General features: G+C 36.2%; 1 protein-coding gene across 1 annotated transcript in view; it reads left to right on the top strand.

Annotated features, from left to right (window-relative positions):
• The window catches only part of si:dkey-49n23.1 (semaphorin-3D), a 59756-nt gene extending 43255 nt beyond the window's left edge, over positions 1–16501 (top strand). The window contains exons 3-18 of the mRNA XM_058760210.1: positions 2963–3123; positions 4988–5050; positions 5341–5460; positions 5652–5745; positions 6281–6409; positions 7334–7476; positions 8313–8427; positions 8538–8607; positions 9070–9214; positions 10344–10566; positions 11458–11546; positions 12460–12501; positions 12747–12904; positions 13900–13964; positions 14234–14367; positions 14478–16501. Of these exons, the coding sequence (XP_058616193.1) occupies positions 2963–3123; positions 4988–5050; positions 5341–5460; positions 5652–5745; positions 6281–6409; positions 7334–7476; positions 8313–8427; positions 8538–8607; positions 9070–9214; positions 10344–10566; positions 11458–11546; positions 12460–12501; positions 12747–12904; positions 13900–13964; positions 14234–14367; positions 14478–14891 (2165 nt within the window). The 3' untranslated portion in view covers positions 14892–16501. The remainder of the gene's footprint in view (positions 1–2962; positions 3124–4987; positions 5051–5340; positions 5461–5651; positions 5746–6280; positions 6410–7333; positions 7477–8312; positions 8428–8537; positions 8608–9069; positions 9215–10343; positions 10567–11457; positions 11547–12459; positions 12502–12746; positions 12905–13899; positions 13965–14233; positions 14368–14477) is intronic.
• Positions 16502–18765: the final 2264 nt, after the last annotated feature.

Genomic DNA, 18765 nt, shown 5'->3' with positions numbered 1-18765 from the left:
CTTCTCAGAGCTTATTTTTGTTAGCTGGGATATTAGGCAATGTGAAATTAATATAACAAGTGTACTAAAATTATGGTCGACATTTTTGAAGCATTTGTTTATTTTATAGTTCACAGAGAATTCATGCATGTTGCAAAAAGGTACTTAGTTTATTAAATCTAATTTATAATTGGAAATTAAAGCCAGGACAACGGCTGGGTTAAATTACAAACAAACAAACAAACAAACAAACAAACAAATTGAATTAAATACATCAGATTAAAATTACATTTAAATTAAAAATTTAATAATAAATTTACATAGTTAAAATCATTATTTAATTGTATTCATGTTTAAACTAAAACATACAATAACTAAATACATTATAAAAAATGTTTATACATTTTTAATTTTTAATTTAAAATAAAAATACAAATAAAGTAATATATAAAAAGTCATATATTTTACACATTGTTTTAAAAATGTTTAAAATATAAGAGTTTTCACCACTGGAATTCTGGCATTTTTTTCTCAGAATTGACCCTTCGCAAAAACCCACCCTCCTTAGTTACTGTTGCTATGTCTGACAAGCCATGCCGCTGTCACATTACACACCATGTTCTTACACAGAGAAAAACACATTGCAGAGCGAAGAGAAAACTGACAGAAAACTCCGACAGACAAGACAAGAGCAGGTTACTTCTGGTATGAAACAAGGCCTCAGGACTCAGCTTTCAAATTTGGTTATTTTTTAAGAAATTCAAACAATAAATACTGTTTTGTGGCTCTTTAATGTGTCCTGACAGATTGCTCAGTTCAAACGGCACATGAACCGATCATCTTTTCACTTAAAGCAAGAAATAAACATGAATGAACATCAGAACATATTTTATTTCAACGGCGGGACGATGTCAATGCACACAATTTTTCAAGTTTAAGTCCAACGAAGTCTGGAGTTTATATCACACAATACTGACTGTATAACTCGCAACTGCGAGTTTATATAACGCAATTCTGAGAAATTAAATCAAAATTAGGAGATATAATTTGCAGTTCTGACGTTTTTGTTTTTTAGAATTGCATGATATAAACTTGCAGTTGTGAGTTACAGTATAAAGTCAGTATTGCATGATATAAATTCTAAGAATGATATTAAATGATATGATATAAAATTCATAAAAATGCACTCAGAATTGGGAGATTTAAAATCAACTCTGAAAAAAATGTCAGAATTACAAGTTTATATCTCGCAATTTTGACTTTATATCTCGCAGTTGCAACTTTATATCAAGCAGCTCTGAGAAAAAAGTCAGAATCGCGAGTTTGCATTACGCAATTCTAAGAAAAAAGTCAGAATCGCGAGTTTGCATTACGCAATTCTAAGAAAAAAGTCAGAATCGCGAGTTTGTATTACGCAATTCTAAGAAAAAAAGTCCGAATTGTGAGATAAAAAGTCGTAATTACCTTTTTTTTTTTTCTTTTTTTTTTTCAGTGGCAGAAACCGGCTTCTATAGAAATCAAATGTTCCTGGAGAGAAATGTAAAAATATGAAAACTTTACAACATACTATTAATGCCATGTTTTAAAAAAGACAAGAAAAGAAGAAAAACAGAAAGCAACATCCAGATGCATCATTTAACCTTCACCTTGACATGACCCAGCCAGAGAGACCATGAAGCAAAGAATGCTGTCTCTAGACCTTGAGCTATTTCCTGTGCAACATCTCGACTCCCTTTCATCGATATCAAGGCAGGGTGTGCGACTAAGAAAACACCTGTCAAAGTTTATTACCGCAATGCTCCCTTTACCACAACATGCCTGACACCTCCATGAGTCAGACGTTCTGCTAGTCAAACCACTTGTCGACTTGTAATCATGCACACTTATGCCGAATATGTGGGCCTCTCGTCCCACTGGAATTGTGGGTGGCAGGAGTGCAGCTGTCAAGGAGCGTGTTGAGGGTTAATTGGCCTTAATTAGGAGAGTTGTTTTTGCCTGTTTAAGCATCGGCGAGCTTGGTTTTCGGAGATGTGGACGTGTCTGAATGTGTTTATATGAGAAATGCATCATGTTTAATTGTGTGCGAATGCCGCTGTAGGGGAACGCAGATATTTGTAATCTGGAATGAGAGCATACCGAAACCACTTCAGTGTATGATTGGCATATTTATTTTACATATCTATCAAAGATCAGAACCAGCTGGAAAGGACCTTGATCTAACAAGCTTCAAACTGCAACACAATCCTTTCAAAATAGGTCTATGCAGTAAAACACATTCTTAAAAATATAGGATCTTTATTGCCATTGATGGTTCCATGAAGAACCTTTAACATCCATTACACAAAAGGTTCTTTATAGTGGAAAAAAGTTTCTTGAGGTTATTGAAAATGTTCTTCACACTAATAAAAATGGTTCTTTAAAGAATGTTTTCACCAGGAAGTTTTAAAAGAACATTTTTCCACTATAAAGAACCTTGAAAGGTTCCATGAATGTTAAAGGTTCTTCATGGATGTCAATAAATAAGCTTTATTTTTTAAGAGTGTATAAAGAATATTTTGTGGAACGGAAAAGTCATGTGGATTTTTAAGTTTCTTCATGGAACCATCAGTGCCAGTAAAGAACCTGACTCCATGAAGACTCCATTGATTCCATGGACCTTTAACATCCATGGAACCTTTCCATTGCACAAAGGGTTTTTTTTATAGTGGAAAAAGGTTATTTAAATTATTAAAATGTTCTTCACACTATTAGAAAAAAATGTTCACCAAAAAGTGATGAAATGGTTCCTCTATAGTAACACTGCAAAAAAAAAAAAAAAAAAACCTTTTGGACCCTTTATTTTTAAGGGTGTAGCTTATTATTAATTAACATACTGAGCCTTCTATTTCAGGTCATGTGATACCATAACATTTGGGTGTTCAGAACAACTGAACAGACATCTATGTTTGAAAACATCACATTTTAAACTGTCGTTTTCTGGCAGAACTGAGGTCGAGGAACAGCTCTGCTGTGTTCTGGGACGGTGGAGAGGGGGGAGCGTACCAGGCCTTGCTGCTGGATGAGGACCGCGGATGGCTGCTGGTCGGAGGCCGAGACCACATCTACATGCTAAACTCTGACAGCTTCACCCAACCGGCACGCAAGGTCAGCACGCACAACTACCACCATCTGAAAGCACATGATGTAATTTACCGATCGCGAGGATATGGGTCACCAAAGTGAAAACAGACCATGACTACAATGTTTTACTGTTCACATGAATCTGTACATCTGTAATGCTGTTTTCATGGCCTTTCTGAAGTTACAGGATTACAGTCTTAAAACGGCTCCGCCACATACAGAACATCTGTTGATTAGCACAGAAAAATTAAATTGAATCGTCCCTCGGTTTGTAAAAGTATATGAAAAAACGTATGTACTGTAGTATACTTATATATAAATAAGTTATATGTAAATGTAAACTATATTATCGCACAGCTCTACATGTAAAGTTTTATCTGCACACATACATTATTCACGTAAAACAATATATTATATAGCAAATCACAATTGCTTGATTGTTTATATCATCGCAAAATGTAAACTTTATTATCACAAAGTTCTAACGATATTAATATATTATGAACACTGACATTACGATTTTCTAGAAGTGCTATTTAAATAAAATTGACTAGCAACACGGCAAAACACAAAGTTTGGCTTTACCACCGTTATCATGTTTGTGTTACGTTTAGCATATTAAATGAAATTGGTGTGGTACAAATGTTTACCAGCCTCGTTTAAACAAATTACATCCAATCTTTCAACTCAACCAAAATTAGGCTAGGTTTCGATTGTACTCTACATGCTACTGTAAACACACTTTTTGCTAGTTTTATCAAACTGAGTGTCAAGATGAAGCTATTTTTTAAGGTCATCACCAGCAGGACGGTCCCGTAACATACAATATTCTACATAAGTTCAATATTCTAGCTACGTACTCGCATTTGATTTGAACCGCAATGTGTTTTGAAAACTATAGCCTTGCTGCTGGCTATAGTGAATTAGCATTAGCTTGGTGCCTTTTTTCACAGTTTTCAAGTTACTGTCGCTACTGCAAAGCAAGTTTGAGGATGAATTTCTTACTGAGCTAATTAGCTAAAGCTTCTTCATCATTGTTGTCATCTTCGCCTTCTTTGTTTTTTATTGGCAGTTCGGATTCTTAAATAGAGCTAGCTAAAGCTACTTAACTTGACTGTTTGTAGCTAGCTTCTTGAATAATAGCACACAGTTTAATAATAAGACATATATTTGATGGTGTCTCTATTGGCTCCTTGAATATGGAGGTTAGTATGCAAAATCAATTTGCAATGTGTTTGCCAGGCATTCGTGTCTGCATTTGCATACTTCTAGCCTTAATTCTCCACTACACACCATTACCGCTAAACAGTTGGTTCAATATTAATTGATTCTGTCTTTTATAATAGTGAAATACCAAAAAACGCCTGTGAGAAATGATGAGGTCAAATGTAAGGTCATGGCACAGCCATACATACGTGATGTTCGTAAGAACTAAAGCACATCAGGTTCTCAATCTCCCAATTATATAATTATGTACAGTGTGCTGATTGCGAGCTAATGATTAGGTCAATACCTGGACATTATTTCCACATGGAAATGATTACAATTTGAGAGGCATGCAGATTGTTGAGTAATGATGGTAATACATAACCAAGGAGGGTGCTAATCAACTCAACTTACAAGAACATTAACAAAATTTACAAGTTTTAAAAAGTAATAAGTTAAAAAGGGTGTACGAAATTTTAATAATTTTATTTTTTAAAGTAATAACTATTTTCAAATAATAAATTATTATTAAATCTAATATTGCTATATCTATCTATCTATATATATATGTATGTATATGTATATAATGATTTGAACGTTTGAAACAACCCTTAAAATGATAATGTGCTATTTTGCTATGCAATATTTTCCGTTCCTTGGGAAAACTCTCTTTTATTTTTAGATTCACTGGCCAGCTGGACAGGAACACATTGAACGCTGCAAATATGCTGGAAAGAATCTATCGGTAAGTAAAAAGTAAAGCTTTCGAGGACCCATAGATGTGTTTTTAATGAAATGCGTTCATAGACTGAGATAAGAATAAATGCTAGAAAATTTATGGCACTATGGGGGAAATATTTCAAGTTGGAAAGTCTTAAGGGAGGGTAAGTCTTTTAACATCAGCCCAACCCCTGCAATAGCAGGCAAAAATCAGCAGGTGCATTACTGTGTGATTTGAAATGCGTCATATCCACCTATCCTCACCATAACTCTTTAAAATCATGCTTTTAATCAAATACCACGTGTATCTCTCAGATGGACTGTGCCAATTATGTGAGACTCCTACAGCCCTTCAATAAAACTCACGTCTATGTATGTGGAACCGGTGCATTCCACCCACAATGCACCCACATTGACCTGGGACACAATCTTGAGGTGAGCAGGCTTTGTATTTTTTGGCCAACAACCAGTGTAAAAGGCAGTAAATACTTTTAAGGGTCATTTAAGCTTGTTATCTTGTGCAAATGAGGAGTTACGGGGAGAATTGGACCCTATTGACTGTAGAGCTGAACTAATAATGAGGGTAATGGTGCAAAGAGAGTGATAGTCTTGTTTTGGTATGCCAGAAACCCACTTTACGGCTCCTCAGCCAAATTGGAGAATCTGGGAGAGGAAAATGTCCTTTCAGTCCACAGGAGCCCTTTACCGCCCGACTGACAGGTGAGTCTCCTGAACACACCGTCTTCAAAAACAACCTATAAGCCCTTTGTAGATAAAAATACTGTGGAAACATGCACAAAAATTGTTAAAAGTTTCCCCAGTAAACAGGTTTGTCACCCATATTTGTCTTCATTGGACACTTACTATGCAGTAATTCGACTTAAAGGAGTCTTTAGAAACTGCCTAGTTGCTGTTACAGTGTGGTCAGGAAATGAAACCCAGCTGAAATTTATATTATATTTAGCCTTTTTTTTGAAGGCATGTGTAGCCCAGAAGACTATAATGCATAAACCATATGCTACCTAATTAAAGGCTATTACTGCAACCGGAGACCTTTTGACCATTTAATCATGCCTTTGGAATAATCGAAATTTCCTTTTCACACAAGCTGCTGTAAAACAGAGTATTTTGACAAAAGAGCTGGAGTCAGAGGGTAGAATCATTAAAAATGAGCTATGCATCATGAAAAATCATTTGTCATTTTAAGTCATTCAGGATGTGATTTTCATTAAATGCCTATTAATGCTCACATTAGATGGGGACCTGTATGCTGGGACGTCCGTAGACTTCATGGGAACAAACGCTGCCATTTTTCGCACATCTGTGCATAGCAGCAATCAACACTATATCCGCACTGAAGCTTACCAGGACCAGTGGCTAAACGGTAAGAAGTGAAATAAAAATGTCATTGTTTTTATTGTGTGTGCACGCATAGCATGGCCTTACTTGCCAAACTGGACTAGTATGGGTGCAAGAAAATATTTGTATTGAAAGAAAGTTTAATTGATAAATAAACTTTCACATTGCTCATAGGTTAAAACACCAAACTATTGTTGATATCACAGTTATAAACACTGTTTGGCCCAATTTAACTAGGAAGCAAGAAGGTCTAACATACCTGGAGACAGCTATTGATTTAGATTTCCTTTCATCTTATTGGTAGTTCCTCAGCATGCAGCCCAAAAATTTGTAAACTGGATGCTGCCATCTTTTCTTCATGGACACACATGGCCTAGTAGTAAATCACTAAGATCAATGTAAATTTGACAATTAATTAAAGTTTTAAAATCATATGTAACATGACTAAAGCTGTAAATGTTCACATTAAACATTTGGAGTTCTATATTTCTTCAATTAGCTTGCAATAGGCCTACTGTTTAGTATATTTCTAACTTATTAGTTTGTTAGCTTAGCATAACGTTGTCTTTTAGCCTCTTGGCTTAGCAGACAGTCAGCATATTAGTATGCTCGATTAGTATACAGCTACCAAAATTTTTGAACAGGATTTACAAACAGTAAGCCAGTCACCTGTTGTGTTTATGTCATGATCAATCTGTATTCGAACTCCTTGCAGCAGACAGGAAAAAGTCATGAAGACAAAAATGTGTCGTTTTAAAGATGTGTAGTGATTTTTTTTTTTTTTTTGCTAAAGTACAAGGCAAAATACTGCTTAAGAAAATTTTGGCAGTGGATAAGGTGGTTCATGGTCTGAAACGTTTGGAAACCACTGTTTTGGGGTGACTGGTGCTGCCTAATTAACTTCTGTGACTTCCTCCAACCTCACTCTGATGCCAATTTCTTTTCACAGAGCCAGAGTTTGTGGGATCATATTCCATCCCTGACACACACAGCTTGGATGATGACAAAGTCTACTTCTTCTTCAAAGAGACCGCCGTAGAGTCCAACCAGCTCGACAAGCGTATCTACAGTCGAGTGGCTCGTGTCTGCAAGGTGAGCGCCAAGTCCAGTGCCGTAATGAGCCAATAAAAACGTGAAATGGATCCAAAAGACCTTTGTCTGGTATGAAGAATCAATGAGTCTATTGTAGACACTAATGAATGAATGTGTAAGCTTCAGTATCATCTGTTGCACAGTAGTAGAAGTAGTCGTGTATCTAATAATGGATGAAAGAGGGGTTTGTTTGAGAGTAATTAAACAATAATCTAGCAACAAATCTAGCAAATTAGGTTTTCGGTTCAGGCTTTTCATGTCAGAGCATTCTTTAAATGTTTTATATATTCATTTTATGCTGTATTTATTGGCAATGCATAAAAATGTAATGTACTACTACTACTATATATCTTCTAATGACATACTGTGATATGATATTATCTCTTAAGGCTGGAATACACTACTCAAATTTTGCACAGGTTTTTACCCCAATTAATAGTCTGGAGGAGTTGATGCTAGTTGCTGAAAGTCAGAGCTAATCTGCATATTTTGGGTAGTCAGAGTTGACCAATATCAAAGACAATTGCATAGTAATGTTTAAATGAATGTTTAGTTTCAAACTGTGATTCCATCCAGTTGGAAGATAAAAGAAATGTTTGATATTTTGAGCCAGTTTTAGAACACAGATTGCTGTCATTTGTCATACCTCTTCTAGCAATGAGGTGCTATGTTTCTGCGTGAGTTTGTTGTGTTTGGAACAACTTAAAGGTCTGGCAGTGTGTTTTCCTCTGTAATCATTTGCAAAGTGAGCAAGTGTAAGATGCCTAGTGTTTTAAAATTGGTTCAGATTTTAAAAGTCCTGTAGTGTAGTCTTACATGTTCTTGGTTTTCATTAGAATGACATAGGTGGAAAACGAAGCTTGATTAATCGCTGGAGCACCTTCCTGAAGGCCAGGCTGGTGTGCTCAGTACCAGGATCTGGAGGCATGGACACACACTTTGATGAGCTGGGTATGTTCGCACACTCTAATTACACGTTAACATGAACTCAAAAACTCAACCTTGTTAGATTTTTCATTCAACAATCCCGGTCCTTTCTGCTGCTCATTTTTTGGTTTTAGAGGACATATTTCTCTTGGAGACCAAAGATCCACAGAATCCAGTCATCTATGGTGTCTTCTCCACTTCCAGGTAGGTTCATTACCTGAAAAGTCTGATTCATGAGTCATTCTTTGGGTCACCACCCCATAATCTTAACTTTTTAGAGCCACATTCCAGTCAATGTTATATTTGTTTACCTCAATTCCTGAATTATCATTGGCTCCATCCAAATCAACCAATCCGTCACACTCATTCCCATTTAACTAACTCTTCAGTTTCTCAGACCTCCTTTATTCGTTCCAACAACCTAAATCTGATTATCTCAGTTTATCTTGTGAACTGACTTCAGTATCAAAACGCCCCTAAAATCAACAATCTGGTCACAGGATGCTCTCCTCCCTGCTCCCGATCCATTTAGAACAATCCGTCTTGGTGCTCCCACCCAAGGAATGGATAGCTTGAGGCCAAACGGGAGGGTGAAAGGTCACCAAGCTTGAGGAACTCTGTTATTCTAACCTGGCATCAGGCTAATACATGTTTCCTTTTCAAAAGCTCTGTCTTCAGAGGTTCAGCCGTTTGCGTCTATTCCATGGCCTCCATCCGAGCCGCCTTCAATGGGCCTTTTGCGCATAAGGAGAGCCCTGATTATCGCTGGATGGAGTACAAGGGGAAGATCCCTTATCCACGGCCAGGGACGGTAAGTTCTTAACAGGAAGGAATTATTTTTGGTAAAGTGGAGAAGATTTGTCATGTGGAGGGATGCTTCTTTCTGTTGGCAACTTGAAGTACTTCAAACTGTAATCTTGGTGTTGTGAGCACAAGTGCAAGCAAGATTTGAGATCTACGATTGATATTAGATTGCAGATATGTTGGGGCAGCTTGGAAACCATGTGGCCAGCCACTCCATGCACTAGCTGCACTGCCTCAAGGGGGTTGTAAAAATGTCGGCAGGCACTCTGGGGGTCACGTGTCAGTGCGGTTAGTAAAGTGGCTGGAGTGTGGACTTTTAGTGATGAGGTCACCAAAAGGAAGTCAATTATCAGGGCTGTGAGGTCTGCTCCATTAGTTGCCGAAGTCATAACCACAGAGTTGACCTCAACTGTGAGTTGACAGCTAAACCCTTTCAAATTATGGGGTTTGGTGACTAGGACAGGGGTGTCCAGACCTGTTCCTGGAGGTCCAATGTCCTGCAAAGTTTAGCTTCAACCCTAATTAAACACACCTGAATCAGCTCATAACGGTCTTCAGGATTACCAGAAACTTCCAGGCAAGTGTGTGAAGGTTGGTTGGAGCTAACCTCTGCAGGATGTTTGCCCTCCAGGAACAGGTTTGGACACCCCGGACTAGGAAGTGCAGTTAATATCATGAACATATTTTAGACTTGTTTCACACGTAGTAAAATGAATCTACTTGATTTTATTTCATTTAGGCATAATACTTTTTTCTTTGCGCATATCGTTTGAAGGTCACCGTGTTTATTGGTTTTACAAGGTAAAAGCTGGTAAAAACTTGCTTTTGCACAGGCAAGGTGAGTAAGCAAGTTTATCATACTAGATCATGTTAACATGTATAACTTGCCCTGTTTTGAGGGGTTTCACTAAACCAAATTGTTCATGACAACAGAAGATTCCTTCAAAATTGCTTGTCTCAATATGAATAAACAAGAATTATGATGCTTGCCCTAATATGATCTCGAACAGTAGCCAAAATCCACATCTGCATAAATGTTTTTGACTATTTTTACCTTAGTCTGGGACTGTTAATCCAAATTCAGTCCCCACAGGGTTCCAGAATATAAGCTTAACTAAAGTTCTATATCCCATCAGTGTCCGAGTGAAACCTATGACCCCTTGCACAAGTCCACCAGAGATTTCCCAGATGATGTTGTGAGCTTCATGAGGACCCATCAGCTGATGTGGGAATCAGTGATGCCCATCCATAGGCGTCCCGTCTTCACTCGGATCAACGCTCCCTACAGGCTGAAGAAGCTCGTGGTTGATAGGGTTGATGCCGAGGATGGCCAGTATGACATCTTACATCTTGGCACAGGTATGTTGGAAAGTGGTCAACAAAAGATTAAGGTTTTCAATGAATGGGATCTTTTATACTAGTAAAAAAGTGTGACAACTAGCTGTTGGTGTTCTCTATTATGACCTAATTATATGATTATATGAATTATGATTATTAGACCTAAAATTGCACTGCAAATATGGAAATCTCTGCTAGATCCAGTCAATTCTATCAAAGACGACCTCTGTTCCCACGCTGGTCAGTGGTCCTGTTGCCAGGGATTATCCTGACATTCCGAGGAGCCAGTGTTTCTTTTCCTGTCTAACATTTGTCCTCCTGGACTGGTGGGTGTACGTGTGAACTCTGCCACATTTAAGTGAATCATTTAGGGCAAATAGATACTCTGTTCAGGACAAATATGCTTAACCTGTGTGTACAGAGAGCCGACTCTTACTGTGTATAGAACTAGAACAGTGTAACAGCTGTCAGCCCTCAGGGTGCTGCATAAAAGCCAGTGCTCAGTCACCATGGTAATGAAGAAAGGGTGCATTATGGGATATATTTGAAGATGTTAAAATTGATGGTTCAGGTTCAGGTTTGATGTGAATATCTATCTATCTATCTATCTATCTATCTATCTATCTATCTATCTATCTATCTATCTATCTATCTATCTATCATTACATCATATCTATCTATCTATCTATCTATCTATCTATCATTACATCGTATCTATCTATCTTTCTATCTATCTATATATCATTACATCGTATCTAGCCATCTATCTATATATCTATCTATCTATCTATCTCTCTTTTTCTTTTTATCTATCTATCTATCTATCTATCTATCTATCTATCTATCTATCTATCTATCTATCATCTTGTCTGTATAGTGAAATCACACATGGTAAATCTTCTGTATCTCCAGATGATGGCAGATTATTAAAGGTGGTCTCTGTACCTAAAGAGAACTGGGAAACTGAAGAAATCATTCTAGAAGAGCTTGATGTCTTCAAGGTAATATAAAATCTCAGTTTCTTCTCTCACTTCTTCTTGTTTATCCTGCCATCTGTTAGACTCATGACCTCTGACCCTGGGCTCTTATTAGTTGTTGTTTTCATGTCAAGCACTTCCCAAACAAAAATAACTCCTAAAGAAGAAAACCAGATTTCCCATGACTGTCTACTCACGTGAACAAACCCAGGGTCAGGAGAGGCAGTGTTACACCAAGAATATTGTGTTTAGTGAACAAAAAGATGATCTCATTTATCCAGAATTTTAGACAGTGAGGAATGTCTCGGTTTTGCTCTGGGAATGAAGGGAATTTAAGCTAACAGAAGTCAACAGGGTTAATATGAGATGCCTGCAGAATGTTCTGTAGTAGAATGATGGATTTACAATAGCATTTAGCTTAGAGTTTTCATTTTTTAAAGAAATATAAGACCATAAACGTAGTCTATACAGCTCAAATTTCAAGTCTTTTGAAGTCAGACTATAATTTTGTGCAAGGAACAAACCAAAATTGTACTTTTAAGTTGTTATTCACTGAACACTGCTGCATTCCTCAAATCTCCAGTCAAAAATTAGTTCGTACATCACGAATAAATATTTCAAGTGATTTTATCCACATCAAAAATGTAATTATGTGTATTACAGAGCAGTATGTATCAATCAGACCTTTGAGGAGACAGCAGACATTGCCTGCCATTTGGAGAAAGTTAGTCGTTTTAAGAGTCAAGGCTCATTTGCTGCTATATATGAAGGAGAAATGAACCAACAGAGCAGAAAGCTTTAAAACGTTCACAAGGGCCTGTTATGATGAGCTGCTCCTATTCAGCTCCAACAATGCGTGTCTTCCTCCTCTTTGTTCAGGAGATGATTCATTGTATGTGTTGACATATTTTTCTCTCTCTCTTGTTCTGTTTTGTAGACACAAACCCCAATACTAAGCATGGAGCTCTCCACCAAGAGGGTAAGTGGACTTGTTTTGTGGGTGGCCACTTGCTTTAACAACAATATGAGCTTCATGTTTTTGCTATTAAACCCACCATGCATTGCCCCATAGACAGCCATTGTAAGTGTGTCACTGTAAATGTTAGATTTGATAAAGGTTTATCATTCTAATTACAGTTTTCAACTCATTTGTTAAAGGTTAGTCTGTTTTATATCACATTTAGACATACATCCTCATGTTTTATTTGATTTTTTTCCCTCTAGCAAGTGCTATTTGTAAGCAGTGACGAAGGGGTTGTCCAGCTTCCTGTGCAGAGGTGTGAGCTGTATGGTAAAGCGTGTGTAGACTGCTGTCTAGCTCGTGACCCATACTGCGCTTGGGACGGGTCCTCCTGTACCAACTACTTTCCTAGCAACAAAAGGTATTTAGGATTTAATTTAATAGTCCTAATCATTTTAGCATTTTTTAGTAATTATTTAAATGAATGTTTCTGAAAAAAAGAAACATTAAATCAACGATAACAAATGGCAACACTTTAAGGTGTCCTTGTTACATGTTACTTACTATACTTACTATAGTAATAACTATATTATACTATAGTAATAACAATAAATTATGCGTAATTACATGCAAATAACTCCATACTCTTAAAAATAAAGGTTCCAAAAGGGGGGGTTTACAGCGATGCCATAGAAGAACCAGTTTGGGTTCCCCAAAGAACCTATAATTATACTGTAACAAGGACACCATAAATAACAACAATGGTACAGTTTATTACACATATCTTGGTTACACTTTATTTTAAGTTGTCCTTGTTACAGTTTAATTATACATTTAAGTACTGAGTAATATTAATTAACTACATGTACTTACTATAGGTTTAGGGTTTGGCTTAGGGTTACTTGCATGTAATTATGCATAAGTTATTGTTATTAGAATCATAAGTACATGTAACGTGTAATAAGGACATCTTAAAATAAAGTGTTACCAATATTTAGAAAATTTGTAAATACAGATTATTGGAATATGTTTTACAAGAAAAATATTATTTTAGCCTTTTTACTTCAAAATGTCATGTTTAATTTCAGTGTGTTACTTGTTTCTTTGTAATTATTTGTGAAATGTATGCTAGCAATTTCTGAGTGGAAATTGTTTCTACACCTTTTTTTAGTTTAGAAGTGATTTCAGTATTAAAAAAAAAAATATATATATATATATATATTTTTTTTTTTTTTTTTTTTTCATTGAGTTTTATTAACAAACAGAGTAGAAATTGTAGGCTTGGTTACAGTGAATTTGTATTAATTTTATTTGGCGTATTAGTTGAAAACAGCTTGAATTATAAAACCGAAAACCACTAGCAAACGTGTCAAATAATATATTTGAGGGTCAGTGACGTCCACTTGTGGTCTGCAGGCGTGCCCGGAGACAGGATGTGAGGTATGGAGACCCCTGGAGCCAGTGTCAGGACATGGGAGATGGTAATAAATCACTTTCTGTTCACCTCACAACTTTCCACCTTCAGGTTGTATATGATATTGACCAGTCCTGAAAAAGAAAATGCACACTACTCCCTCTAGTGTACAAAATGGATGCTTACACATGCTAAGATGTGTGCACCAGTTCAGTATGAAATCAAAACTGATCTTGTTTACCTTCTTAATGCAAGTCCTCAGTCTTCAATTGTGAAGGAATTGTCAGTTCACAAAAGAATGAATCGTTTCACAAAAGCGTCCATTGGTCTTTACAGGTTCAGAGAATGCTGAACTAAAGACAGTTTACGCCGTGGAGACAAACTCAACCTTTCTGGAATGTGTCCCACGTTCACCACAAGCCACGATCAAGTGGATAATTCAGCCAAACCACAGCCAAACCAGCAAAGAGGTCCGTCCACATCCTGTTTAGAAGATTCAATCATGAAAAATCATAAATAAGTGGATATACATTTAAATCATTCACTTATATTCTAACTCAAACTCCTTTGTATCTCTCAGTTGGTTCCAGGTGAAGAAAACCTCATCTACATGCAACGTGGGCTCCTCCTCCAGCACTTAGCATCCACTAATGCTGGCCTGTACCTCTGTGTAGCCTACGAACACTCGTTCTCCCGCACGCTAGCGCGCTACGATCTCCACGTCATCCCCCAGGACCAAATGTCGAAAGCGCAGAACACCCATCCTGGAAATTACGTAGCCTCGCCGCGGAGCTACAAGGAACTTCATCTAATGGGAGTTAGCGGGCTAACAGCCGACGAGTACTGTGAACATCTTTGGTACCGTGAAAAACGGCGACAGCAGAAACTTCGTACGCTAAAGTGGAAGCAAGTGTCTGAAAATCGTAAAGCAAGGGTTAGACGACAAAATCCACCAAACGAGCCTCTAGACGGAGGTGAAACGGCAGACTTTTGATGAAGAGAAGGACTGTGTGACTTCATCTGGACAATTAGCATCTTGTTTATAGCTTAAAGCCTACATTCCAACTAGCTGCAACCGGCGAATGCTACTGTTAGCACAACAACAAAGGCTACAGACCATAGGAACTGTATTATTCTTCTATTAAATCCACACTTAAGTTTTATTTTGTAGCCTGTGCTAGTGTTATCATGTAGCTTTAACACAGTATAACCAAACAGACTGTAGCTGTGTGTGATGGTTATGCATTTGTGCAGTCTGGCATCCACATTTCACATACATTTAATTGTATTCTATTTTTTGTCAACCTTCTTGAAAGACAAGCACCTATGCTAAACGCTAGGTATGCTTGGAAAGCTAATATTGAAAATGGACAAGCTAACGCACTGTTTTGAGTGAAATGCGGTCCAAAGATGAACTGACTTCTCTTGCTTTCACTAGGAATGTAGATTAAATAGTCCCTAGGGCTGTATATCATTGTATTACTATTATATGTGGACTCTTGATACAGTGAAATGTATACATTTAACTTTGTTCTGACAACAGCAGGTGCCTCCATGTTCAGAGGAAGTTTGCCCAGGATGTTCCCTTCGTATGTTTCCTTCCCCTTCAAGAACAATCTCTTCTGCTCTTTCCTGAGAACATCCTTGAGGAAATATTGTGTTTGGTTTATGACTCCTTTGCAAATCTCTCCCCTCTGCGCGCTTGTGTGTACAGTATGTGTAAGATGTGTTCGTGTGTGAAAGCATCTGGGGATGGTAAGTAGAACATGGCCTCCAAAGATCAAAGAGCTTTTAAATATTCTCCGCCGCCCATGAAAATGACTTCCAGAATCATCGTGCTTTTGTTCTTCACCGTAACTAAATGAAAGGTTGTCTTTGGCTCTTTGTGGAATCTAGGTTCATGGTTGGTTGGTTAAAGTGGTGAGTTAGATTAAAAACACTAGATGTACATTGTTTTAATGTATGTTGATTATATAATAGAGCTCACATGTTGGGTTACTCGTATATGTCTCTCTTTAGCTTTTCTGGAGCGCAAGCGTATAGGCCTATTGCCTACTTTTGTGGTAGTGGTTGCTATATATTTAAAATCCTAATACCTGATTTTAGACTTGTATATACTACGGTTCAAAAGTTGTTGTTGTTGTTTTTTTTTAAAGAAATTAATCATTTTATTCAACAAGGATCAGTAAAGGTGTTCTAATGTTACAAAAGATTTCCATTTCAAATAAACACTGTTCTATTCATAAAACAATCCGGGAAAAAATCCGGAAATATATTAAGTAGCACAGTCATTTTCAACATTTATAATCAGAAATGTTTCTTGAGTAGCAAATCAGCATATTGGAGTGATTTCTCATCATTTTAGCGTCATGTGACACTGAAAACCGGAGTAATAATGCTGAAAATTCAGTATAAAGGGATAAATTATATTTTAAAATATATATTATAATATATATATATATATATATATATATATATATATATTTAATAGTAATAATATTTCACAATTTTACTGTTTTTACTGTATGTTTGAGAAGACAAATGCAGCCTTGGTGAGCATTAAAGACTTCATTCAAACACATTAAAAATCTTACTGACCCCAAATATTTAAATGTTTGTGTACATTTTGTACAGTGTAAGTGAACAGCTTTTTTAAGCTTAGCAAAGTGCACCCCTTATTTTCATTTGTGATCAAAATGCACATCATTTTTTCAGTTATTGTTAGTATATATTTCAGACTGAGTACATGTGAGCATAGTATTTCAACCAAACAATATAACTCCTGAAACTCACTGATACACAATATATAACCAAATGTCAAAATGAAAAACATCCCGCCAAGTGCCTATAGGTAAGAGTTTGTAGTTTATTGTTGGTTTGTTTCCATTTCCATTTCCAAGCTTGAATGGTCATAAGAAAAACATCTATACCCAAAATTATAACTTTCTTCTAATAGCCATACTTTGGATTGTTCATGCTAACGGTCAACACAAAAATATTCTTTGAGAGAGTGTGTGTTTTAACTGTGATTAAAATAATAATGATAATAAAAGATTAGGCTTATTTGTGTCTGGTTACTTGCAACATGCAAGATGAGTGAAACAGTAACACTTTGTATGAGGAAATATATTCTTAAAATAGGTGCAAACCACAGATAAATTCAACAGACCAGATATGATAATGTCTTCAATGGTGTCTGATTCTGCTGAATGTATTTCACTACAGTGTGATTCTGGCGCTCTGTAACCTTAGTTAGTTGAGTTGGAGCTGTAAAGAAAATCTACAGCATCTGTTACAGTAAAGACTGCTACAAAAGCTTCCATAAATAGGCTACTAAGATAATTGACATCTGTTTTTATGCAACTGTATATAAAAATGCACTGTAAGAAAAACGTTTCATACTTATTTTCCCAGGACATTATCTGTTAAATTTTTAGATGTTTGCTTTAACTCTAAGACAGAACAATTTACAATTCATAACTCAAAATATGGGTAAAACATCTGTGAAAAATTAACTGAAAAATTACAGAAAATTCCTTCATATTAAGACAGTACATTGGGTCATATTTTACAGACATTTCTTAGTGTATATGTAGTATATTATATACTATGACATTCTTATGAAGCCAAGTATCTCTCAGCAGTGATGCATACACTGTAAAAAAAAAAAAAAAAGTTGAGCCAACTTAAAATTTTAAGGCAACCAGCTTCAGCATATTTTTGAGTTTTCTCAACTTGTCGTTTTAAGTTTATACAACAAAAATTTGAGAATCTCCCACAAAAATAAGTTGAGCAAACTCAAAAATCTGCTGAAGCTGGTTGCCTTAAAATTTTAAGTTGGCTCAACTTTTTTTTTTTTTTTACAGTGTAGTCTGGTGTCGTTGCTGTGCAATTTTTGGTTATGTTCGTACTGTAATAATCTCATCAATAGTGACATTATTTATGAACAGATAATGTTTAGACTGCACTGAATATTTCTGTTTGAATCTATTATGTTGCTGGTGGTTTTGAAAAGGAGCGTAATATCAGAACTGGAGGATCTGGTGGTTTCACTAACAACCACATCACCTCCTTTACATCAAGATCACAGTTTATGGTCACAATTTTTTTTTTTTTTTTTTTTTTAAATCTGTTCAAGTCTCAGCAATTTGACACCATATGAGCAGATCTGTCAAGGGAAAAAAAAAATCAGATAATGCAGATTTAAAACATTTGTGCTGTTAACACAACAAAAATCCTCATGATAACTGTCATAAGAAATTTACAATGGACAGATGAAGGAAGGAACATGATCTTCATGATATTAAAACGCTTCAGCATGATTCAGTCTTTGTTGGACTTCAGAGATTAAACTTTACCTCACAGCTTTCAAATTAACAGGGTGATTTTAACCACATGCAAGAGGAAGTTAAAGACATAATCATTTTTGGATAATCTGAATCAACTGAATCGCAGAATAACTCAGCTGTTTCTAATCGCTCGTAACGCCTCATGCTGGTGGCATCTTCTGGTCAAAATGATGTAAATGCACTGAATACTCAATCCAAACATGTACAATGAATGACATGTTTACAAGCCAACGCTGCAGTTCTTAAATATATGAAATGTAATCAAATAGCCTAATAATAACAATTAAATACAGGTAAATAATTGCTAATACTAATTTGTAGGCTAATAATAATTATAAATAATTACATAGTATTAAATGAGGTTGATATGTGTTCTCATATTACTGTGTAGTGCTTGTATTTAGCCTAAAATTATTTAATCAACTTGATATTTTCGTAAGACTTGTCGCCTCTCATAAATCAAACCATATCGAATGTGAAACTAACTCTGACGCTGCAGTTAACACACAGAAGCGATGC

Source organism: Onychostoma macrolepis, chromosome 22 (assembly GCF_012432095.1).
Source record: "Onychostoma macrolepis isolate SWU-2019 chromosome 22, ASM1243209v1, whole genome shotgun sequence".
Taxonomy (NCBI): Eukaryota; Metazoa; Chordata; class Actinopteri; order Cypriniformes; family Cyprinidae; genus Onychostoma; species Onychostoma macrolepis.
Note: the sequence above shows the minus strand (reverse complement) of the source record. Positions and strands in the feature narration are given on the sequence as shown.